This window comes from Tenrec ecaudatus, chromosome 5 (genome assembly GCF_050624435.1).
Source record: "Tenrec ecaudatus isolate mTenEca1 chromosome 5, mTenEca1.hap1, whole genome shotgun sequence".
In the NCBI taxonomy this organism is placed as follows: Eukaryota; Metazoa; Chordata; class Mammalia; order Afrosoricida; family Tenrecidae; genus Tenrec; species Tenrec ecaudatus.
The window spans coordinates 90096056-90122151 of record NC_134534.1 but is presented as its reverse complement, the minus strand read 5'-3'; the positions used below and the strand labels follow the sequence as shown (position 1 = coordinate 90122151).

At 44.7% G+C, this 26096-nt stretch overlaps 1 protein-coding gene and 2 pseudogenes across 3 annotated transcripts; 2 read left to right on the top strand and 1 right to left on the bottom strand.

The window, feature by feature from the left end:
* Positions 1 to 1065: 1065 nt before the first annotated feature.
* CDK20 (cyclin dependent kinase 20) lies at positions 1066 to 11794 on the bottom strand. 3 transcript variants are annotated; one of them, XM_075549732.1, is made up of 9 exons: positions 11319 to 11794; positions 11146 to 11236; positions 10668 to 10781; positions 7875 to 8063; positions 7491 to 7612; positions 7256 to 7318; positions 6462 to 6585; positions 5778 to 5933; positions 1066 to 1251 (listed from the first exon to the last, which is right to left on the bottom strand). In XM_075549732.1, exons 2-9 carry the CDS (start codon positions 11218 to 11220, stop codon positions 1198 to 1200), a joined length of 897 nt encoding a protein of 298 aa, XP_075405847.1. In that variant the 5' UTR covers positions 11221 to 11236; positions 11319 to 11794; the 3' UTR covers positions 1066 to 1197. The 3 variants fall into 3 exon arrangements, with proteins under 3 accessions (XP_075405847.1, XP_075405845.1, XP_075405848.1); XM_075549730.1 differs by lacking the exon at positions 1066 to 1251 and adding an exon at positions 3021 to 3613 and having other exon boundaries at positions 11319 to 11791; XM_075549733.1 differs by lacking the exon at positions 1066 to 1251 and adding an exon at positions 3641 to 3789 and having other exon boundaries at positions 11319 to 11793.
* A 7402-nt stretch (positions 11795 to 19196) lies between these two features.
* Positions 19197 to 20238, top strand: LOC142449172 (peroxiredoxin-5, mitochondrial pseudogene; annotated as a pseudogene).
* Positions 20239 to 20995: 757 nt separating this feature from the next.
* LOC142449171 (dihydrofolate reductase-like) lies at positions 20996 to 24749 on the top strand (annotated as a pseudogene).
* Positions 24750 to 26096: the final 1347 nt, after the last annotated feature.

Below are 26096 nucleotides of genomic sequence, written 5' to 3'. Positions count from 1 at the left end.
TCCAGAACCCTAACAATCCTGGGTGGGCCAAGTCAATGGCTTAAGTTGTCACCCCTCATATTGTTACCTCCAAATGTGGAATCCTTGCTCTGGAGCGATGGAGTCCTGTCAATCACTATTCCAAGTCGATCATAGAGACAGATACTTGAGTTTATTAAAGAGCCAGCCCTTGGAAAACACTCCTATATTAACCAAAATTGTATCCTGGTGCTTCTTGGATAACAAGATTTACAAAGCTGCCCCCATCCCCAGCTCCCAAGACTGGGTTGTTCTTGTCCAGGTGGGAGCTCACCTAGATGGAAGTACATAATAAGGAAATGTAACAAGGGGAAATGAAATCTCCTGCCTGAAGGGAAATCTGCATCCTTATGACAAATTCTAGTAAGTTACCTGGCTCCTTTCTGCCGGTCTCAAGGATAACCTCCTATTGTTTGCATCTCAAAAGACTCAGGCCAGAAATTAATTAGTATGTGAAACTTTTCTTAGTTATGGTCTTGAAAGAAGCTAGTAGACCAATTATTCTGGATATGCTGACTTATGTTTCACTGTTGATGAATTATTTATGGCTCTCACCCCAGAAATCTCAATATATACTTGTCCTATGTGATCCAGAAAGCACTGGAATTCCACGTACACCTCTCTGGAGGCTCTGAGGCACCTGGTCTGTTCTAGTGAGAGACGGGCAGGTTGCAAAGGCACGTTGAATTCATCAACAAGTGAAGACACTCCTGAAGGTAGTCAAAAGAATAACACCAAATACAGTTTTTAAAATCAGTTAGTTAATGACATACATATTATCAATTTGTGAGGATAAATTCTATTTGTGGGCCCGAATGAAGCATGCCTGTAGCCGTGGAGCTGGACAATGGTTTGGATTTGTCACAAACTGCAAGTTCACTGCTTTCTGATCGACGCAAGCTCTGTGACCTGATGTTTTTCTTGGCGTCAAAGACCTTACCTCCTTGGTGTCTGGCCTTACACGGCTTCTTTTTCTTGAAGCAGGCATCCATGAGATGTTTAGGGGTTTTCACACCAGGCAAGGACAATTTTCTGATGTGGTATATGCAAAAGAACTCAATTAAGGGACAGAGGTCCAATTGCAAGCAGCAAGCCGCTGCCCAGCTGCTGCAGGAAAACCTCAGTGGTATCCAGTCAGAACAGAATAGTCTCTGGGCGCTGCTGGAGTACAGCATCCTCTCATGCTGACTGAAGAGTTTTTGCTGTTGCTGAACAGCTACCGAGGCACGTCTTCTGTAAGGCAAGATGTTCAAAACTTCGTCAAATGTACCCAGAAAGTCCCAGGGGAGTATAGGGGACCTGTGGGCGGGGGGTGGGGGGGATCATGTAAGGATAGGGAATGAAAGATCACTCAGGAGCCAAGATAAAGTTGACAGGCTTTATTGGGAGAGAAGACCTGCCATGCTGCCTCACCAGGGAAAAAAGCGCCGGAGAATGACAAGGTTCTACTTCTTTGAGCCTACGAGGAGAAAACCCGAATGCAGGGGCACTTGCTGAGCAGCTATTTATTGGTCCAGAACAATAGCATAACCTTGTGAGGTGAAGTGGGAAGGTGAGCCAGGTGTGGCAGGTTTGGGTGGCATACCTATTGAAAAAAATCACTTCTGGAAAGTCCCAGCTGATGTGGGTTTGAGTTTTGGCGATTGACTTATTCTATACAATTCTAGCAGGGAAGAATAAAAGTAAAAATGACTAAATGCAATGCAGTCTTGGTTTTTAAGTCTGATACGGTTAGTTTGATGGTGCTTGATTCTGGTGTGATGAACTCAGGGCTGTCTGCCATCCGGTTGCAAAGAAGATGGGGAAGGGTCCAGTGGCGCTCGGTTGCAGGTGGTGGTCGGTGGGGGGGGGGGGGGGGGGTTGTCCTTTTATTTCTAAGGGAGGACCAACAGACTGGAAAGAATGAGCTATCACCTCTTGGGGAAAAGATTTTTCTAGACCTCAACAGTTGTATAAATCTTGTAAGAAGAATATAAATATCAGGGCATTGTAATACATTAGATCTAGTCCCCTGAGCACTGGATCTATAGGTACTGAGTATTGAGACTTCCAGTAGTGGGCAAAAGTAGTAATATGGACCATAACAAATGTTGCCAGGGATGGCAACGTGTGTATGAATGTGCCTGACACACTGGATAGATGTGATAAGAGCTGTAAGAGCCCCCAGTACAATGCTTCAATACAAGAGAAAAGAACAGCAGGGAGTGTGAGCAAGGCCTGACAAATGGGAGGAGATCCTAGCTGGAGCTTTCACCATGAGCTGGAACCTAAGTGACCCAAATGTGAGTGGGTAAGGGGCCCCATAGCAAGCTCCAGCCGTGTCCCCTGGGCTCTGAGTCAGCAGCAGGGCTGGGAGAGTGCGGACAGAGATGGCAAGGGGTTAGACTGGACTTGTCCCGGTGCAGATGGGTGATGCCAGCAGTACCTACTGATGGTTTGGATGAGGTGGCAGAATACTCAGCGGGACTCTAACCTATCCACCTGTTCTTTCTTAGCCTCAGACCTCAATGCTTTACTCCATTCCTCTCCTACGGGTGCTCTCCCTCAGCCACCCCCTCACACGGCTCCCTCTCGATAGGCCCACCACAGCACACGCACGCCTCTGGCTTTGCCATAGCTTCCTTCTTCGCCTTCCTCTCTACCTACCTAACGCCATGCCCGCCCCCCTCAAGAGTCCTCCTCCTCCACTTCCTTGGGGCTGGGGTCAGTGATGGTGGTGGAGGATGACCGAGTATACGAATGTCTTCTCACTTTCTGGCTTAAAACAATTGGGTACAGCCTATCTGTGCCACATCCTGTGAGGGCTTAACCGCACAGAAACTGGGTGCAGCAAGCCCGTGAGGATCCCTGTGAATACATTTATTGTGTGACATCTCCTTATTCTGAGTCACACTTTCCCTGTGACCATAAAGGAGGGCCAAGGGAATGCCCTACGTCAGCCAATTCCTTTGAGAGGAGCACAGAGGGGAAATAGACACAAATAACAGACACCTGGAAGAGTATAAAGTTTTTAAATACTTTAATATCTCTGAGAAACAAAAGGAAATAAAGTCTTTCTTCCTACCTGAGTACTTTTTACACTCTGAACTTCACCCATGGGTGCCCACAAGAATGACTCTGTGCTTTAAGATGTCAGCACCTTGAACCCAGAACCAATGTTGGTCTTACTGGATGCCCACTGGTCCCTGGGAGGGCCTCTTTCAATTAGTGACACACAGACAGGAGGGCAGTTGAGCACCGAGTCTCCTCTTCTGCTAGGGCAGCATGCCCTAACTCATTGCCCTGGTTGGCGCAGAAAAGGTATGGAGGGGCCCAGGTGGCTCTAGGAGGGTGTAAGTAGTGGAACATGAGAACTGAACAGCTCGGGAAGTCAGGCAGGAGGTGCTAGGCCAGGGTCTCACCCTTCTAAGACAAAAGGCTGAATCAGGTCTGGGTTCAACAACGACTCCTCAAGAGGGCAGTCCACGTGGAAGTCATAGACGTGGGGGGGTCCTGGAGGTGCCTTGGGGGCAAGTCCTCCTGGGCGCTGGGGAATGGGCAGCTCCGAGGGGTGGGCCGGCAGGGGAGAAGTGAAGAAGTACTGGTGCAGAAGAGCCTGTGGGTTGGGGGTAGGGAGGGAGAACAGAGGACCTTCATAGAGAACAGGTCACCCGTCTCACCTTCAGTTATTTTTGCCTTATGTATGTATTCTTTACTTGTAGGGCGAGCATTGTTACGTGAACAGATCACTTCGCTCCGTTGTTCCCATCTTATTCAGTAAAGGCCCGGGTCCTAATATCCAAAAATAACCTTCAGTTATTCCCATTGAGTAGGGCGACCACAAGCTCTGCCCTTTAGATGCTCAGGAGGACTGGCTTATTCCTCCCTCCCTTCCTCTACTCATTCAGTAGGTTCAACAAGCATTTACTGAGTGCTGCTGTGTATGATGCACTGTCCAGTGAGTGGGGATGCAACAGGTAACAAAACAGACAAAAGGCTCTGCTTTTATGAAGTGCACAATGCTGTGGGAGACTGGATAAAGTAGTGAAATATTCATTAAGTCAGAAATGATTAGGGGAATAAGGACTAGTAGAGAGGTTGGCAATCCGGAGAGAGGACAAGAAAGGCCACGCTGAGAGGGCGCTGATGTGTTTCAGACCAGAGGATAAAGCAAAGGGGAAGGAAGCAGGCAGGACCAGAGCTGACAGGGCAACACAGCCTCATTTTGGATATTAGGACCCGGGCCTTTACTGAATAAGATGGGAACAACGGGTGGGCTCTGGGAAGAGGAGCGAAGTGATCTGTTCACGTAACAATGCTCGCCCTACCAAGTAAAGAATACATACATGAGGCAAAAGGAGAAACAGGCAATTGGGTCAGTAATCCAGGCAGGCGATCCCTCGAGCAGGGGAGCAGCAGGAAGGGGGCTGAGAAGGGGTCAGGTGATCCCAATTGTTAATGGAGGAATGAGTTTGCAGGATGATCATCAGCATAAAGGCAGATTCTCTAGAGAATGAAGCCCTGAAGCCTCACCCCTCTGCCCTCCGCTCCCTGTTCTTCTGTCTTTGAGCTACAACGAGTCTCCCTTGGGTCCTCCTTTCCAGGTTTGTCTGCTAATCCATTGATTTTCTCTCCGCTCAGACACATTTAGCTCAGTTTTTTTAGCTCATTGTGTTTTATCTGACCTGTTCCATGAAGCCTTGCTTGATCTTCAGAACCGGGCTCTTCTTCCTGCCTCTTCTCCCTCTCTTGTTCCCACAGCCATGTGGTCACGTACACCACACTCCTGTGATTGTTTATGGGTTTGACTTGCCACAGGCCAGAGAGCCTACAAAGGCAGGGTCCATGTATGCTTGTTGTGGCAGTTACATAATCTCCTGTAACCTTGTGAAGGGGTGGAGTCTAGTCTGTCAATCAGGTCATAACTAGTGAGGCCTCTGTGTGAGCATGGCCTTCTCCTGAGGATTCTGGGAACTCCTGCCTTCCTCCCTGTGGGGTGGGAGACTCTCTCTGCTTTGTCTTCCTGCTGACAAGGCACAGGGAACTACACTGATGTGGCCAGAGCCCTGAAGCTGGAGGAGCCATGTGGAGACCCATGCCAGCAGTGTTTCCACCACCACCAACCAGATCCACAAGACTTTCCACCCACTGGCCTGTGATCATGGCTGCATGAGTCTAAAGAGGAATTTATCGACTAGTATTGACAATATGGGGTAATAACGGGTTTATGGACCTGATCTGGAACTGGGCCGGGATGTTTTCTTAATGTACAACTGCTCTTTAATATACAATTTTTCTCTTACACGTGAGTGTCTATGAATTTGTTTCTCTAGTCTGCCTGGACTAGCATACTTGTTGACTAGGCTCGGCTCAGGCCCAGGACAAGATTGGCACATGCCAGATACTCAGTAAATATTTGTTGAAGAAATGACAGAATGAGTCATTAATAGCATCCAGTCACTGTGCCTTTTTGCATATAGTCTAAGAAACCCCAAACCAACCCCCTGGGCCTGTGCTCCTCTCTCAGGTGATTTCCTCCCCAGTGGATCACGTTGTACTCCTAAGGCCCCTCTGGGGAATGCTGGTAATGTTCAACAGGCTCACTCATGGAGAGCCATATCTGTTACATGTCTTCTCCCCCTGGACCCAGGGCTATAGTGGAGACATCTCTGGTGCCTGGGTTCTGGTCCCAGTCCATGTCATAGTCTGAGTACCATTTATTGGCTTCTCAGGGCAATGGGAGAAACGGAAGGGGTATAAACCATAGGTTCCTGACCTACCTGGGAGGCCATGATGCGTTTGCGAGGAGGGTAGAGGAGGAACTGACCCAACAGGTCCAAGGCTTGAGGAGAGGCATCAGGCAGCACCTCTTCCAGAGGCTCAGGTGACTGCTCCTTAAAGGAGATCTTGTTGTAGTCAGGCAGCTCCGTGATCTCCTGGGTTGCAGGGGAAGAGTGGCCATCAGAGCGAGGTACCAAATTCACCAGTACACAATGCCCGTTTCCCCTGCTACTTGTTCACCACTCTCTCGATCATACATCTGCTTGCTCGTCTACTTTTGTTCCCTGGTCTGTCAATCTGTCTCCATTACTCACTCACTCACTCACCATTCCCTCACACACACATTCCTCAGTCTCTCACTCCGTTTCTATCACCCATTCAGGTGTCCATCTACTCACCCTCTCAGGTACCCACCAACCCAGGCACCCTTGATGAGACACAGTGAATAATGTGTACTAGTTCGGGGGAGTGGGGGAAGCGACAAAGAACAAAATCTGCCTGCCCTCCTCCTGTGGCCAGATGAGTGGGAGGAAAGAGCACACTGGTTGGCCAAGGGTGCTCCCCGCCAGGTCAAGGAAATATTTGGCTGTAAGGAAGTAGCAGAGAAGGATCCAGAAAGGAACAGTCACTTCCTGTTGGGAGTAAGGTTGCCCCAGGCCCTCCCCACACGGGGCCCTTCAAACCGGCCAGACTTGAGGGCTCGGAGTGCCCAAGATGCGAAGCACACAACACAGCTGCTCTATGTCATTTTCCCCGGGGAACAGAGGCGACCCATTCAAGAGTTCTCCCATGATGCAGCCCACGGCCCTGTGAACAAAACTCCCAAATAGTTTATAGACATCACACCAAGGAACCCCGGATCTACTCCCACACCAGCTTGACTACCTCATACCCCGGATTAAGACCCCTGCAAACCCACCCTAAGGCTCCATATACACGAATATGGACCCCCAAACAGCTCCGAGACTTCAACCCTAAACTACACAGTACACTTACTGGTTCTAAGACTTTTTTCAGAAGCTTATTCTGGGACATAGAGATGCCCCCTTGCATTCTGGGGCAGGCCTCTACAACACCTCAAAGATCTAAAGCCTCTGGGCACAAAGTAACCTCCAAAAAGGGTCAGACACTTAACACACAGTGACAAAGGCCTCAATTATCTTAAAGCATTACATCCCAGGATAAAACCCGCCGCCCCTTAACTGCTTAGGCACTCCACATCTTCTCCGCTTTCACACCACCTTCCCACCCCAACTAAGAAGCTTCGCACACGGGGACAAATGCACCAGATCCCACCTCTGAACTTCCACCCAGCACAAAAACAGAACACGGATCCCAAGCTTTCAGAAAACACAATCATGGGGGAGGCTCCCTAAGACAACCTAGAGTTCACACAAAGGAAAAGACAACCTCAAAATCCATGACACCAAACATTTCGAGGTACACATTACCCCTGCCCAACCCTCAAGAGTCTCACCACAGGTCAACACCTTGGTCATACTGGCGTGCACCATACAGGAGTTCAGGGGCTCGGTACCATCTGTAAGGTAGAAGTCAAATAGAAGTTGTGGTTACTGTTGAGTCACTAGCCTGACAGGAAGCTCCCCTGAAAAGTCACTCAGGACTCCTACGATGCCTGGAAAAAGGTTCATTTAGTTTATTTTCTCTGTGGGAGTGTGGTCAGGTCTTACCCAGGAATTGACCCTTCCTACCTGGTGGCCACCTGGTGGGTATAGAGGCGGCTGCCATCTGGGGAGAAGACCCGTGCCAGACCAAAGTCTGCTATCTTGAGCTGGCCTGAGGCACTGATAAGCAGGTTGGCTGGTTTCAAGTCCTGAAGGTAGCAAAGGAAGTATCAGTCTCTCCAAAGGTCCCAAAGGATCTGGGTTCAGGAGGGTTTGGCAAGTTTGGTACCCAAGTCATATGAACACACACTATATGATTCAGACTGTTACCAGGGCACTCACTGCTTACCTGCAGTTCTGTCTAGCCTCTGCCCATGCTTTCTTCATGAGCTAGCTACCCTACCCCCACCCCAGCCAAGCAGGCCCTAGAACCCTACACCACTCCACCCTAGCCCTGGTTCCTGGACTCACCCTATGCACAATGTTGTTGGCATGGCAGAAGGCGACACCCTTGAGCAGCATCTGGAGATAACTCTTGACCTGGGCCTGAGCCAGTGGCCTCTGGGTATGGCGTACCACCTCCGCCAGATCAGACAGCATGAACTCAAAGGCCAGCACAAAGCCAGCACCATGAGGAAACACAGCTTTCAGCTGCACCACCTATGGGACCGTTGGAGCAAAGCATCCATCAGTCTACCAGCTATTACAGCCCAGACCCTGTCCAGAAATCCCCTGGGACCTTCAGTTCTTGCCAGGATGAAGAACCAGACAGGCAAAGATGTAAAATGGGACCTGAGCTCAGAATCCAGGAGCTGTGGTACTCACCTAAGCACCCTCACCAAGGAAAAGGAGGTCTGAGGTTTGCTCCTCTGACTCAAGGTACCTGCTAGAAAGCCATCTGTACCCTCAACCAGCACTGGGCCTCCCCTGCTGTCTCAATAGCCATTCCGTCCCAGCAACAAGGAAGGACAATTTCTCCAGTGAGACCATCACAAATACTCACTGATAGCCCACCAGTGTCAGAGACGCCAGGAGCTTCACAGGACCAAGGGTACATGGACCAGCACATTCTGAAGAACCTTATGAAGCGTAATGCATGGGGAGATACAACTAACAGGGAGACAAATGAACCAGATATTTGATTTACAAGTGCAAAGATAGCAACAGGAGAGGGTGGTATGACTTTTGAGTGAGTGGAGACATCCTTAAATGGAATGGAGCCAAGAAAGACTTCTTTGGAAAGTCAACCAGAGGAGCCAGTTCTGGAGAGGAGTTCGGGGCAGGAAAAACAGCACTAAAGCAGAAACAGAAAGGAGGCTAAAGACTAAGATTATAAGGATACAGATGTTTTTTGGCCTGTACTCTCAAGCAGCACTCAAGAGAGCCCACTGAATGGATGAAAAAGAAGATGCGTAGGAAAAGATTCTGGTATGTTCTAAGTGGGGCTTTCTAAGCAAGGAGTGAATATTTGATCCCTCGGATGGTGGTGGCAGAGCTGAGGCAGAGGCGGCAATGAAGAGAATGGACGGTTGGACAGATAGAAACTTCAGGATTGCTGATTAATGGGCATGGAAACCACGTCACCAGTCTCCTCAGGGTCTCTCTCCACAATTGTTCCACAGACAATTGCCTGGAAGTTCCTTTATTTTCCTTGCAAAATGAAAATAGGCTTCTTTAAGTTCTGATTTTTCTTATTTTAAGGGTAATACACATTCATTTTAGATTAGACTACAAAGATAGTCATGGATGTTTCTTTAAAATTATCAAGAAAAAAATGAGAAAAGAAAAACCTACTACCCATCATCAATTTTTAAATATCTCCCAAATTTTACAACAGAGTGATGGTACACATTTACATGTATAAAATGTTCATTCAACACCAGTTTTATAACCTGCTTTTGTCATAGAATACATCATGGCTATCTCTATAAGACAATGAACATAAGTAAGAATATCATCCTCAACCCTGTTACTCTTTCTACCCCTGGCATGGACAAGAGGGAGCACCAAAAACAGCAAAAATACCAAAGGGCTGAAGGTAAAAGATACCCCTCCTCATGTTCCCACAGACTCCCCCAGTCCCCTGTCACAGCAGAAACCATACCAGATAGGCCCTACTGCCTGTCTCCCATACCACACTTAAGTTCTAAGAAGCCAGGCCAGGGCTGGTTCCTCTGTGTCCCAGGCCCAAAGTCCATGGATGAATTCCTCAAACTGACCTGCAGCATCCCTCCACCTACCTGCTGAACACCCATGAGCTGGTGGCTTAACCTCCTCCTCCCTGCTCTGAGAAACAGATCCTGAAGCCTGCCTTGCAGGGTAGTAAAGGCGCTTTGGTACAGTAATGTACATAGACCATCTAACCCAAGCTGTAGAATATATTATGAGTTCAACAAATGGTAGTTATATTATTTATTGGCAATCTTAGGGTATGAGAATAAAATAATGAATGAGTGAATACATGGAGATGCATGAATAAATACACCAAGACTTACAAGTGGGTAACTGAGAGAATAAATCAGTGAGAAAATGAAGTATTTCAGTGAGTGAAGGTGAACCAGAGGACAAAAGAGGAAGTAAATTTGGGGTAAGAAAGTAAATGAGTGAGCAAGATGGGTAAATGACAGAGGGAGTGAACTTTTGAGAGTGAGAGCATTGCCAGGAAACAAGGGTCCAGGAACACCTACCACCATTTCAGCTAAAGATAGAGAGCAGGTTGATTCAAGAAGCTCTGTAAATTTATTCCCTTTTTTTTGGTAAGTGTATTCTACAAGCGCTAGACAGAAGGAACCCGTGGGGTTTGCTACCTCCCAACTACTTCAAAGGTTTCAGTGAGAATCAAGTTATATATCTTATGCCATGTGACAAGCTGGGTGTGGGGGACACTAGCAGATTTTGACAATAATCAGTGGGTCCGAAGCAATGTGAGACAGGAAGCAGGCATCACAGGAAAAAATCTCTATTTCCCCCAGAGGATTACCAGGTATCTCTCCAGTTCTCCAGGGGCTGTCTGACCACCACCCCCTGAGGTCTCAGGCAATATTGCTTATCTAAATGGCCTTGCTAGCCACCTTCCTTAGTTAAAACTATTACATTGTGTTCTAGTACTTTGATTAACAGTGGATTAAGTCTTTCGTCCCCTCTGTCAAAAGCAAGCTTGAGTGGCTCAGTGAAGGCAGGAGAGAAGGGGGAGGGAGTGGGTAGGAATTAGGAGGGTAAGAATGTGATGTCTCAGCATGCCCCTCAACCTAGCCTCCAACTTACATACTGATTGTCTTCAATCTCCTGAAGAGCCTTGATTTCCCGCAGGGCCTGGTTGGGGATGCCATCCTCCAGCCGCCTCAGGGCTACCTTCTTGAGGGCAACTATCTCCCCAGTCTGTATAGGAAAGAATGCTGACACTCCCATCCCGCCCCCCCAAAGGGGGTGGGGGTAAGAGAAAGATGAAGGAGCCATCTGGGTTAAGTCGCTTGAAACCCTTTGTGGGGAGGAAATGAAGTTCACCAGTTCAATTTGGCAGCAAGGAGGGAAATCGAGTCTCGGGACTGCCTGCGGTAACCAAGCTTGGGAGGAGCGGAGCTGGCAGAAGCGGGCTCCCCAGCAAAGTGTGGTGGCTTCACTTCACAGAGCGCTGTGTGGAATCAGTTGCTAGGTCTTACAAATAACATACTGAAAAGGATTAGAACATAAACCAGCATTTAAAGGGTTCCTCCCACCCTTGGTGGCAGCGCCCAGGGCTCACCTCCACGTGTTTGGCCTTGAAGACAATGCCATGGGCACCCTCTCCTATACGACCCAAGATGCAGTATTGGTCCATTGGGGGCGGGGCAGCACTGATGGAAAGAAGTTCACCCAGTGAGGACCAGGCGCCCTTCCACGCCGGCCCCTCCCGAGGCGGGCATCCTTGCTTCGTACCTGCGAATGAACGCCCAGGCTGCTGCTCTCCCTTCCTCCGCATCTGTCTTTCAGGCCACAGCTGCCCTTCCTTCCGGATTCTTCTCCTTTGCTGCCCCTTCTCAAGCTCCCCACTTCGGCCCGACCCCAGACCCCGTCTCGCACAACCCGAAGGTGTAGTGGGGGCCCCTCGGCGAACTATGAACCTCAAAATGCCCCCAGCTCCGCCAGCGCAAACCCGCTAGGACCCCTTTCCGCGTCAGTCGGCCCAGTTGCCTAGCAACGGAAGGTCCGCGGAAAGTCCGGATCGGAAGCCTACGTCGGTCACGTGACAAACGTGACGAGGGGGCTTTGCGCCCGGTGGTGGGAGGGGGCGCGGGCAGTTTCGGGGGGTGCCGGCCTTTAGCACTGGTCCGCCCCTTCCCCTCCCGCCCGCCTTAACGCGTCAGCAGACGGAACTTGGCAGAAGGCACTGTGCCGAGCGCGTCCGCACCGGGAAGCCACCGCTCGGCGTGCGTGCGCGCGTCCCTGCCGCGCGGTCACGTGAGAAGCCGCGCGGGCGCGCGCGCCGCACGCCGTGGCTCACGCAGTCTCTTTCTCGCGTGCGTCCGAGGGGAGCGGACGGCGTTCCCGCGTCGAGCGCGCTCCCGAGCGGAGAAGGGGCCGAGCGGCGTTGGAGGCCCGCCGCCCGCGACTGCGCGTGCCCGTGTCAGCACTGAGCAGGTCCGCTTGAGCACCAGCGACTCGGCTGGAGAGATGGGAAGCGTCTGCTGCACGGATGAGGTCGGGCCGTTCTTTCGGGGAGGTCAGTTGGCGACCGTAATACTATTAAATAACAGCATTTAGAAACGCAAACCTCCTGACTCATGAAGCTAAGCCTTAGCTGCTAAGGGCTTATGAGGAGGAAACGATTGGAGGAATTGGATTCACTTCCTGCCGCCACTAAACGCACCCTGAGTGATTTAGCCAAGCACCCACCAAAGATGTTAAATTATTTCACAGAAAAAGATACAAGTAGCTTTTAAACTCCTGAAAAGTTGCTCAGCCTCACACACAGTAAGAATATAATTCTATAATTTACCACGTAGCAACAGGCTGGAGATCCCAGGTTTAACACTCCATTGGCCAGGTTGTGGAGAATGGGCACTTTTTTTGCAATGTTGATTAAAATGATGAGCATATATTCCCTTAGACCTATCAATCCTACTTTGAGAAGCTTATCCATTACACACATGTGAAATGACATGTACAACTTTATCTGTTCTATAGTGCTCGGATAACAGGAGATTGGAAACAAAATAAATGTCAAAAAATAGTTGGGTAAATCCTTGTTACTCCAAATATTGAGTTCTGTCCTGGAGCGATTGAGTGTAATTAAGAACCACTCTTAAGTGGAACAGAGAAAGGGAAAAAATGTATCCGGAGGCTAACCAGTGGAACATCAATGGTAACGAAGTCTGGTAGGTGGGTTCTTAAATTATTCCAGTTTTCCAAGTGATAGACTGATTTCTTCTAACAAAATTAATTACATACTATATACACGTGACCTATAATTCTTAAAATACATGACAGGCTACCAAACAAATAAGCACACTAAGAATTCTTTCATCTATTATTTTGATATCTTTACAACTAACCACTCCTAATCAATCTAACTCAATGACCAAGTAAGCAATTCAATGGGGTCAGTATGACTTCAAGCAAGGTTCAAATAGTAAAGTAATATTGTAAACTCATGTGGAACCCTTAAACAGTTCAAATATACAATAATAAATATATAACAAAATGATTATAAATACACATAACTGATTTAAAAGCAAAATTCTCACAAGTCTTGCTTATAACACCTGTTGGGCTGGGTTCTCTGGTTAGGAAAACAAGTGACACTTCTAATTGTTTTTACAGAAAGTCTAAAATGAGTCCTAAATCAGTCAGCTATTGATGGCTCCTGGGATTAGCAGGTAATATGGCAGCAGGTTGATAAACCAGATACAGGATCCAGACAGAGCCAAAGTGAAACTTTTCCACAAAGGAGCAAACCACAGCCCCAAGGAGTCTTTATTCCAGTTACATCCAGGCTGTGAATGCATCAAGGAGACTGCATTCCATCACAACTGCTAGCGCTCAGTGTTTCTATTGATTACATTATGCTACATCCAATCATGGAATTGATTACATTGTGTTAGATCACATCATGGGAGATTCTTGCCAAACTACTGAGAACCCTGGCCCAACTAACTTGACAAAAAAAATCTATCACAACACCATTAGTGGAATATGATGTTGTTAAAAATGAATGAGAACACTTTAAAAAATATACCAAAAAATCACACTGCCATTGAGTCAATACTGACTCATCGAGATCCCCCTGTGACTTTCCGAGACAAACTTTACAGGAATAGAAAGCCCAGTCTTTCTCCCAAGCGCTGGTGGTTTGGAACTGCTAACCGTGTGTGTGTGTGTGTGTGTGTGTGTGTGTGTGTGTGTGTGTGTGTGTGTGACAATAATGGAAAATTTTTCTAAGATTGTTAATGAGAAAAAAGCAAACCGAGTACTACCAACTGTAAACAAAAGGAGAAAAATCTAGAGTGCTTGTATAAACATTATAAAATAACTAGAAGGCCACAAGATTTAATGATACTGCTTTTTTTCTGTGGAGGAGGAATTTTAAAGATATGAGATGGTATAGAAATCAGATTTTTCAATAGATCTTTATATGCTTTTGAAGTTTGACTGTATATTTAAAAGTTTTTAAACAGTATGTTCTAACTCAGAAACTCTTAGTTAACAATTTTAGAATGTCTTTTTCTCCATTGGAAGGTGTTCACCATGTTTGTTGATAATGAAAGCAAGAAAACCGACATTTTGTTACACATTTTCCAATTGAAGATGTTAAGGATGTTTTTTGTTTTCATGATTAAAGGGTTTATTACAGAAGTTAACAAGTTATGACTATATTAGTCTGGGTTTACTAGAGAAACAAATTCATACACACTTGTGTATAAGAAAGAGCTTTTTATAAAGAGTAATTGTATATCCCAGTCCTGATCAAGTCCTTAAGTCTGATATTAGCCCATATGTCCAATACCAGCCTATAAATTCCTCATCAGACTCACAGAATACATGCAATGACACTGAATACGGGAAGATAACAGGCCAATGGGTGGAAAGTCTTGGGGATCCAGTTGTGGTGGAAGCATCTCAGCGCTGGCATGGGTCTCCACATGGCTCCTCCAGCTCCAGGACTCTGACTCCATTAGCATAACTCCATCTGGCTTGTTTACAGGAATGTGAAGGAGAGAGACTGCTGTTCCTAATGCTCTTCATGTGTCTTTGTAGCTGTTTTATACCACATCTCTGTTTACTTGTTTAATCTTTCTAATATCTGAAAAGAGTCACTATACACCCTTTACTAATCCTGAATCACCAACTGCTATAGTTTATTGTGCCAGCCTGGCCGATAAACACAAGTAGGATTAACTGAAGGGCAGAGGGATAAATGGCTCGGTGAGCCTCACCTTGGTTGTTCTGTGCCTCAGTTTAAAGGGGTACACTACCTGTGGGATGCCTAGACTGTGGACTGTGTCGCTGTAAGTTGAAGTCCCTTTAAGCCCACACGATTGGAATGTTCATCTCTGGAGCTGGGGACTGACAGTTGATGACAGTTGGGGACCTGCCTTGCTGTTTGCTGCCTGGATATATATAGCCCAGCTCTCTCTACAGAAGGGGACTGGCAACTGGCAGCTCTCAAGCCTTGAAGGACTGCTAGTGTCTCACTACTTTATAATTTAACTGTTAATTTCTTGTATTATCTATCTGTATATAATTCAACGGTTTATTTCTTGAATTATATATCTATCTTTATAAATATATTTATATATAATTACTAGCAATCTGGTTTGTCTCTCTAGAGAACCCTGTCCAATACACCAACATAATAAAGACAATCAATTTCCAAGTGAGATTATAACCAAAAGCATATAAGTTAGCATTTACAGCACGTATTTTAGGAGAACATAATTCAATTCATGGCATACAGATTCCCTCAGGAGACTGACATTTTGGATGGAAAGTTTACACATCTCTATCATTTGAGCTGTTGAAATTAATAGCTTTGCCTCTTGAAATAAAAACACACTATTTAGAGAAAAAAAAAGAAAAGATCTATTCTTGTGCAACTGGAAAAATTCAAACTGCAAAGAGGCAGCTCTAAATCGCCAAGAATACATTTCCAGTCACTATAGAAATTGGGTAGGGTGGGTTTAGGGGCTTCCCTGATTCTGGAAAGCCTTGCAGGATGTCTGACAGTTTCATTTACATTTAAAACCCTAAACGGAGCCATGGTAGGCTCTCAGGGAAGGAAAGCAGAGAAAAGTGAATGTTCACACCCTGTCCATCACTTCCACACCAAATGATGTAATATGACCTTTCCCAAGCCATGTCCTGATCCTGAGTTCAAATGCTCTCCATTTGAGGCGAGTCCCTTTGCTGAGCTGCCTTCTGGGATTGTTAGCAGTTTCGGTCTCCTTGGAATTGACAACAAGATCTGCTTGAACAAGAGCTACTCTACACTGAACTATTTAGCTGAATCCTTGGGATCTCCTTTCTGTCTGAGACCTTGAAAGCCTAGAAAATAACTGCTTCTGTGGCCTCCTGCCCTTCATTACTTCTAGAACGGAGGTTTCCGGAAGATCCTCAGGCAAAATCTTGCATTTTGGGCCCTGGTCCCAGGTGCCTCCCACTGTCACCTGCTCCAAAGAAGACACTAGGATCAGATCCCACCTCCTGCTGATCCTGAGTTGAGAGCAGGTGGAACCCTCAAAGAGCATCATGAGATCTAGGGCTAGCGCCAAGACTTGAGCTGTACAGAGCTCAGAAGAGGTGTTTTAAAGCAAAGCTTCTCCCGTGGTCCTGACCACTGTTGCAGAGAGTGGAACTCCACCTGATCCTGGTGGGGTTCCAGCTTTACTGAGAGCCTCCAGGCCCTTTGAGCAGCCTTTTAGACTGCATGTCCAGCCCCATGAAGTGATCCCCTGCCATGTGACGGGCTTTGCTCAGATATATGAACTGTTTAGGTAGGAATATAGTCCTTTTATTCAGTAATCAGGTCCTAAGGGGAAAAGGAAAATATATAATTAATGTTTACTCATGTCTCTTCAGTCTCATTGTTACTGTGTCAGAGGCCAGAGGCCACAGATCGTTGTTTATTTTACTTAAGAATAAGGTGAAACCATTTCCTAGCTTCATTTAGGCAAAATTTTCCTTTTTAATTTGTTAGGTGCCATACAATGTGGTTATATTTGAGCCCATTGCTACAACCAGTGTTAATCCGTCTCCTTGCTGGTCTTCTTCTTATTCATTGACCCTCTACTGTACCAAGCATGGGGTGCATTTTCCAGGGACTGGTCTCTTCTGATAACTTGAGACAAAAGTATTGCTATTCTCATTTCCAAGGAGAATTCTGTCTGTATTTCTTCAAGGACAGATTAGTCTATTCTTTTTGTTTATTTGTATCCATAGTACTTTGGATTTTCTTTTCTTTTTAACAATCATTTTATTGGGGGCTCATACAGCTCTTACCACAATCCATACATACATACACCGTGTCAAGCACATGTATACATTTGTTGCCATCATCATTACTTTCAATTTTCTTAACCAACACCTTAATAAAATGCTGCAATTCTTCTGTAGTCTTCCTTACTTATCATCCACATTTCAGGGATATACAAGGCAATTGAAGTATCATGGTTTGGGTCGGACCCACCTTAGTCCTCAAAGTCCTCCTAGCTCTTCAACATTTGTCTTGTGCAGCAGATTTGCCCAATGAAAAGCATCACTTATTTTCCTACTTTTTAAAATTAAATACTTTTATTGGGGGCTCTTACATCTCTTATCACAATCCATACATTCATCCAGTGTGTCAAGCACATTTGCACACATGCTGCCATCATCATTTTAAAGCATTCTCTTCCCACTTGAGCCCCTTATATTAGCTCCCCACTTTTCCCCCTCCCTCCCCTGTCTGCCCTCCCTCACAAACTCTTGATAAGTTATAGATCATTATTTTCATATCTTATATCATCCTCTGTCGCTCCTCATCCACTTTTCTGTTGTTCATCTCCCTGGGAGGGGGTTATAGGTTGATCCTTGTAATTGATCCCCTCTCTCTCCCCCCACTCGCCTGGTATCTCTACTCTCACTGTTGGCCCTGAGTGGTTTCTCTATCCTGGATTCCCTGTGTTTCGGGCTCGTATCTCTAGCAGTGTGTATGTTCTGGTCTGCTCTGATTTGTAAGGTAGAATTGAGGTCATGATAGTGGGGGGAAAGAAGCACCAAAGAACTAGAGGAAAGTTGTGTGTTTCATTGGTGCTACACTGCACCCTGACTGGCTCCTCTCTTCCCTGTGACCCCTCTGTGAGGGGATGTCCAATATTCCTGACTATTACTACTTCTTCTTCTTTTTTTGTGACTACTACTTCTATGAGCACTGATTATAGATTCAGATAGAATGAAATCCTGGACAATTTCTGTCTTTTCTGTTTATCTAGATGTTATCTATTGGCCAATTGTGAGGATTAGGGTTGTTTTTGTTTTTTCCCCCCTGGATCAAGATTTTTATTAGGGTTTGAAAAAAATGTGCTTCCCTAATTCTGTCTTTCTTTTTTGATTTTGGTTATTATTACATTGAGTTGAAATCCATGCTGAGGACTACTATCTTTGATCTTCAACAGCAAGCACTTCAAGTCCTTTGCTTGGCTTTTGCTAGCAAAGTTTTGTCATCTCCATATTGAAAGTTACTAACAAGTCTTCTCCCTCCTTGATACCACATTCTTCTTCATATAGTTCAGCTTCTTATATAGATTGAATAAATGTGGTGAAAGGATATAACCCAGATGACCACCTTTAAAAATTTTAAAGCATGCAATATCCTCTTGTATTGTTAAACAAAAGCTTCTTAGTTCATTTATGAGTTCTATTAGAACACAATGAATTGTTCTGGAATTCCCATTCTTCACAACATAGAAGCTTTCTGTTATTCTCTGCTTTCAGCCAAGTTCCATCTGACATCAGCAATGATATTCCTTTTGGGATTTCTTCTTATGAATCTGGCTTGAATTCCTGGAAGCTACATGACAATGGACTGCTACAACCATTTATCTTCCACAAAATTTTACTTGCATAGGATCCTAATGGTATTGTTTGTGTGGGTGTGTTGGGCCACTTTGCTTTGAAATGTGCATAAATATAGATCTCTTCCTGTTGACAGAAGCCCCAAAGAAAAGATATCAAAGGTATTTGCCTGGGAGAGGAAAAGGTGAAACTATCATTATTCGCAGATGATATGATTTTATATATGGAAAATCCCAAAAGTTCCACAAGGGGATTACTGGAAGCAATAGAGGAATATGGCAGAGTGGCAGGACACAAGATTAACAAACAGAAGTCCAAATGCTATACATATTTAATCAGACCACAGAAGAGGTGATCAAAAAGGTGGTACCCTTCACAATAGCCAAACACAAATTGAAATATCTAGGGATATACCTGACTAAAAGAACAAAAGATTTTATGAGGAATATTACACAACACTATTACAAGAAAACAAGAGTGACCTCAAAAAGGGAATAATATAGCCCATGCTCATGGATTCGAAAACTCAGTAAAGATGTCAGTTCTGTCCAAGACACTATATAAGTTTAATGCAATCCTGATACAATTACCCTCATATTTCTTCAAAGAAATGGAAGAACTGATTAACAACTTCAAATAGAGGGAAGAAGCCCAGAATTAGCAGAGAACTCCTCAAGAAGAAGGACACAGTGGGAGAACTTGCTTTACCTCACGTTAGCACACATGATACAGTCACAGCGGTCAAAACTACATGGTATTGGTATCATGACAGATACTCAGACCAATATCCAATGGTAAGCAGATGCCCTCTTGAACAAATGGTGCTAGAAAAATTGGATATCTACCCTGCCGCGACCCTTTAATACAGTTCCTCATGTTGTGGTGATCCCCAACCATAAAATTATTTTCGTTGCTACTTCATAACTGTACTTTTGCTACTGTTATGAATCAGGCAACCCCTGTGAAAGGGTCATTTGATCCCAAAAAGGAATCGTGACCCACAAGTTGAGAACCGCTGATCTAGAGGCTTCTGACTTTCATAGATTAATGAAGTAAAGATTAGCAGAGTGCAGTGAGAGCGGGACGGCGACCGGAAGGAGGAGGACAAAGGTGGACGTGTGACGGCGCATTCCACTAAGCTGCAGCAGCCAGCCCCGATCAAGGTGGGAGATGCCCTTCCTGCGGTGGTGGTGCTTGAAGAGAAGCCTGGGAACAAGGTGAGCCTGGCCGAGCTGTACAAGGGCAAGAAGGGTGTCCTCTTCGGAGTTCCTGGAGCCTTCACCCCTGGCTGTTCCAAGACTCACCTTCCAGGGTTTGTGGAGCAGGCTGGGGCTCTGAAGGCAAAGGGGGTCCAGGTGGTAGCTTGTGTGACCGTCAACGATGTCTTTATGACCAGCGAATGGGGGAAAGCCCACCATGCAGAAGGCAAGGTTCGGCTCCTGGCAGACCCCACTGGGGCCTTTGGGAAGGAAACAGATCTGCTCTTAGATGACTCCTTGGTGCCTCTCTTTGGGAACCGAAGGCTCAAGAGGTTCTCCATGGTGATCAAAGATGGTGTAGTGAAGGCCCTGAATGTGGAGCCAGATGGCACAGGCCTCACCTGTAGTCTGGCCCCCAATATCCTCTCGCAGCTCTGAGGCCCTGGGCCCAGACGCACTCCACACTCCCACTACCCTTTCCTTGTCTCACCTGCCCAGCCCTGGGCAGCAGGCCTGGCTGCTCCTGAGCCAGGCCACCCAATTGGAACCTTGGCCAAATTTCTGCAATAAAACACATCTGGTTCAAAAAAAAAAAAATAGCAGAAAAACTACAGACTAGTGGTTGCAGAGGTAGGTAAATTCAAGATCAGCAGGACAGGCTTGTGACTGAAGAGGTGAATGAATCCAAGATAGTGAAATCAGGCCTCTGATTACTCCCAGGATCAGCATGCAATATGGCAGGGCATAGGCTCAAACCTAAGAACTGGAAATCTAGGAGACAGACCTAGCAGGAGCCAGACCTAGCAAAAAGCAAGCAAGCTTTTCCATAATGTTACTTACATCAGAAGCGGGCTACACCTACAAGACAATAAATTAGGGTGTTGTATTCTATCCTAATCCTCTCCCATTATAAAGGTTTACATCTGATTGGCTGTGATTATATTTTGTTTTGTCAGGTCATGGAAATTACTTGTTAACTGCCAAACCACTGAGAATCCTAGCCTAGCAAAATTGATACAAAACCTCAACTATCACGTTGAGTTTGGTTCTCCTTCACCCTTGTGAAGTCAGAGGAAGTCAGACACCATCCCCATACCATTTCTACAAAGATGTAATTTACACTACAGTATAGAAATGAATTCTATATCTAATTTATAAATAATATCCTTTATGTTAAAAACAGCCATCTAATTATTACATATTATATAACATAGTATCACTGACTGTTATTATATAGTCACTGCTCTAAAATCAGGTTACTCTGTCCCCTTCTCAATCCACACAATTTATGTTGGTAGCCTCAAATTCACATTCCATTATCTGTTCTCTGAAAAAGGACCTGTTTTTACTTTGCCAGCTGGCGTGATGGCAATCTTTGTCAGCAGAGGGCACTAGGTAGGCATCGCCAGAAGGAAAAAAAATGTTTTAAATCATTTTATTGGTGGCTCGTACAATTCTTATCACAATCCATATATTCATCCATTGTGTCAAGCACATTTGTACATTTGTTGCCATCAGCATTCTCAAAACGTTATCTTTCTACTTCAGCCCTTGATATCAGCTCATTTCCCCCTTCCTCCTTGCTGCCCCACTCCCTCCCCACTCATGAACCCTTGATAGTTTATAAATTATTATTTTGTCCTATCTTACACTGTGTGACATCTTCCTTCACCCACTTTTCTGTTGTCCATCCCCCAGGGAGGAAGTTATATGTAGATCCTTGTAATTGGTTCCCCTTTACATCCCACCCTCCCTCCATCCTTCCGGTATCACCACTCTCACCACTGGTCCTGACGGGTTCATCCACCCTGAATTCCCTGTGTTTCCAGTTCCTATGTGTACCAATGTACATCCTCTGGTCTAGCCAGATTTATAAGGTAGAATTTGGATCGTGATAGTGGGGGGCAGAAGCATTTAAGAACTAGAGGAAAGTACAGTTTCATCGTTCCAGTATATTTGCTCACCAAACCCATGTGGAGCTGACAACTTCTCTATTGCTCTAGTCCAGCTTCTCCAATGTCCATCTCTTGCGGTGTCGACAGATTTTTCCATACCCAATTTCTGCCACACATCTAGCTTTCCAGCATCCGGCATCTGAGAAGTGGATGGCTTCACCAGCATGTGGCTGGCACTTTGGGTGGCTCCTGCAGAGACAGTTTCTTAGTGACCTGCAGTTTCCTTTGGCACCACCTTTGGATAGTTCTGTAGCAAATTGCCTTTGTTTGTTTCCTAGGACTACCATTGTAGAATATCATAAACTAGGTGGTTGGAAACAACAGAAATTTATTCTCTCACAGTTAGGGAGATTAGAAGTCTGAGACCAAGGTGTCAGCAGGACCATTCTCCCTGTGAAGCCCTAGAGGGAAACTATCCTTCCTTGCCACTTCCAATTTCTGATACTCCTGGGGTGTTATAAATTTAATTGTGCTCCTTAAAAGCATAAGTTGAAGTTCTATTCCTTTTTTAGAAATAAAGTTTTCTTTTGTTAATGAAGACATGTTTGAGCATGGTAGAGCCTAAACTTAATCCCTTCTATAAGGGATTTATGTGATAGACTCAAACCTTGGGCACTCACAGGTAAGGGGCAGCAACATTCTACCTCATCTGCTAAGAATCCACCAACACACCAAAGCATGCTCTCCAAGGGAGTGTGGGAGGAGACCTGTCACTTAGGAAGGGCATATAAGTTAAGGCACACCTCAGGCGTCCCTGGTCAGTGCCACCACCTCTCCTTTCCTGGTCTCTCCATGTGCCTCTACACATAGCTCTCCCCGTGTCCTTCCATGTGACCCTCCACGCTTTCCTGGAACGGCCCTTCTGGTGTGTGAGAATGTTTTCTCCAAAGCTGTACTTTCACTCTGAAAATTTTACTTTGCTTTGAAATTATGCTTCTGTGAAATCTTCATGCTTCAAGAAGCAAGAAGAAGGAAGACCATCCCAGAACCTAACACATCTGCAAGCCCAGAAGCACCAAGAATGTTCCTGTAGCTCTGAGAAGCTTAAAGAAACAAAGAGGGACCTTCCTGTAAAGATGGTGTTCTGATTTGGACATCAGAACGATCAGTCGTTAAGTGTCTGCTCTTTGACCCACCGTTTTGGTATTTATGTGAAGGCAACAGTAAGTCACTAAGACAGGCGTGCCTGCATTTGTGACAGCATAACTCTTCCTGTGGCCATTTCCTTTTGATCTGTTTCTCTTGGCTTCTTTTTAAAAATAGTGTTATTGGCATCTAATTCCCATAGCATACAATTCAATATTTCAATCCTTTTAAGGAGAATCGTGCAATCATCTATAAAATCAACTTTAAAATATTTTCTTCTTTCCTGTACTCATTGTTGTGGGCTCCCCATTTTCATGAAACCTTCCCTGCCATACAGCTAGGAAATTAATCCACTTATTGTCTCTGTAGATTTACCTACCCTGGATTTCTTCTTCAGAAAATCATATAAAGCACAAAGTGCAAAAACAATGACAAAATAAAACAGAGCAAAACCTCAATAAACTAAAAATGAAATAAAAAAAGAAAACCAAAGTTACAGTAGGACGATTTAGCCGTATGTCCCAGGGATTATTTCAGTTCCTAAAATCTACTCCAGGTACACTTTTGCTGCCATACTCCCCCACTAAGCTGCATCGTCGCTGTCGCCCAAAACATGGGCATCAGCAAGAGCGGAAACTTATCCTGGCCCATGCTCAGGAATGAATTCCAGTATTTCCAAAGCATGACCACAACCACTATCTCTTTAGTAGAAGGTAAACAGAATTTGATGATTATGGGTAGGAAGACCTGATTCTCCATTCCTGAGAAAAATAGCCCTTTGAAAGAGAATTAATTTAGTTCAAAAGGAGCTTATTTTCTTGCCAAAAGTTTGGACGGTGCCTTAAAACTAATTGAGCAACCCGAATTAAGAAATAAAGTCCACATGGTTTGGCTAATCCAGTGGTTCTCAACCTGTGGGTCACGACCCCTTTGGGGGTAGAACGACCCTTTCACAGGGGTCTCCTACTAAGATCATTGGAAAACACGATTTCCAATGGTCTTAGGAACGGAGACATAGTTCCTCTATCCTCTCCAGGCGGGTCCACCCGCCATGCAGATACACCCACATACAAGTACCCGGCGTGAAGACTGTCACCCATTCTATACCATGCTTCAAGACAAAATTGCATTATTTGTAATTATATACTGTTTTGTGATTCATAATTCTACTTTAATTATGTTCAATTTGTAACAATGAAAATACATCCTGCATATCAGATATTTTCATTATAGTCATAACAGTAGCAAAATTACAATTATGAAGTAGCAACAAAAATAATTTTATGGTTGGTGGTCACCACAACATGAGGAACTGTATTTAAGGGTCACTGCATTAGGAAGGTGGAGAACCACTGAGCTAATTAGAGGCAGTTCTGTTTACATGGAAGCCATGGACCAACTAGGCCATGTTAGACTATTCATGACAAGGATCATGCAAGAATTTGAAAGTAACATGTTTTTTTCCTGAAATTTCTTAGAGAAATACAAAAAAACTTCTCCCAGAATACCCAGTTGTTCTTTTTGATGTCCAGGAAGAAAAAGGCATTAAGTACAAATTTGAAGTATTATGTATTTTAACATAAGGAAAAGAGACTTGCTTGCTTCAATTATCTGTGGCTAATTGTTTCTGAGCAGTGGTTTGTATTTTTGTTTTTACTTTATTAATCCTAAATAGCCTATATCACGTACCACTTGGGAAATATTCCTTGCTTTAACTATATAAATGCTTCTCCCTCATGGTCCAGGGGTAGTTGTATACCTGCCTACACTGACATACCTGCCAAGAAGCCAAACTTGAGAGGGCCCCTGACAACATGAGTTGTAATCAAGGCCCATGGAGATAAGAACTAGACAGGTTAAACAAAGTGGTGTAAATTCCTTACAAACAGCACCACTACAATTCCTATTTCAAATGAAAATTTTATCAAATTATAGGCTATACATTTTTCTGAATATATCAGATTTATGATAAAAAATGCTGTTCCCTCAGACCAGGGGGTCAGTCATCTGAGAATGCTGGTTATTCTGTAAAGTTAGTGAGAGGCAGATTAGAGACTCTTTTTTATGATTACGAGTGAAGAAACAGCCTGGGAACTCTAAGAACTCTGTTTTTTATTGTGTTAGTCTGTTTTTGATTGTGTTAGTCATATGTTTATAAAAAAGAGCTGTATTTAAAGAGTAATTGTACATTAAGAAAACATCCCAGTCCAGATCAAATCCTTAAATCCAAATCAGCTCATATGTTCAATAACAATCTATAAAATCCTCTTCAGACTCATGAAACACATTCAATGATACCAAATGCAGTAAAGTCACAGGCCAGGGGGTAGGAAGTCTTGTGGATCCAGTGGCGTTGTTAGCATTTCAGTGCTGCCAGGGGTCTCCACACGGCTCCTCCAACTCAGGGCACTGGTGTCTTTCCATGTGTCTTGTCAGCTGCAATGTCTCCCAGTGAGTCAGTATGTGTCCTGCCTCCAGCAAGCCATTTATCTCCTTAGTGCCTTCAAATATGTGGTCAGAGAGAACCTTTCCAGGTGACACCACAGGGTGCACTAACTCAGAACAAGTTGCTTGATGCTCGTTGGGGTGGTGGTGAGTAAATGGACTACGAAAGCTCTGCCTAGCAGAGCTTTTCCCCCCCCATTTTTTGGGGGGTACTCCCTTGTAGCCACATGACTCATACAATAAATAAGCAGGAAAGTGGTCTGTGCATTAAATGTCAGGACAATTTATTTCCAGGCAGCAAAATCATATTTGCAAACCACACCATAAATAATGATAAATACAAAATTTATTACAAAAATATGTTGAAGGAAAAAAATAGAGATATATAAGGAAATATATAAATGATTTATTGCCCAGGACAGATTATCTTCAATGGCCCATTTAAAAAGTACAGATCAGTAAAAAAAATACAATTGACATACCTTATTCCATCAACTACAAGGCAGTATTAGCAAGCCCTAAAGAAAGAACATGAGATAAAGTTTGCGATGTGTACATTGTGTACATTTTGACCATAATGAAGAACAAGGATCAAATTTAATCTTACTATGAACAACCAAAAGCCAATATATATATATAATTTGACTCTAGTAACAAGCAGTGCAAGATTATGACTCCTGAGAATAGGGGGAAATAGTGAAGTAAATCATATAATCATTTTGATTTTCTGCCAGGACATTTATTTCATACCACAGAATAGAAAGGGGAATTCCAAGCAAAGAATGACACAGTGGTCATATTGGGTTGAAGAGAGAGAAATATGAATTAAGGGAGGCTCAAGCAGCTGGAGATTCCATGTCAAATATTCAGAAAAGTCACCATCCACGTAGCTGTCTTCCAAATATATTGGCATAAGAGAGTGAGTATTTTCAGTGCTGCATCAGCTTCTTGGAATATTTCAATTGGTATTCTGTCAGTTC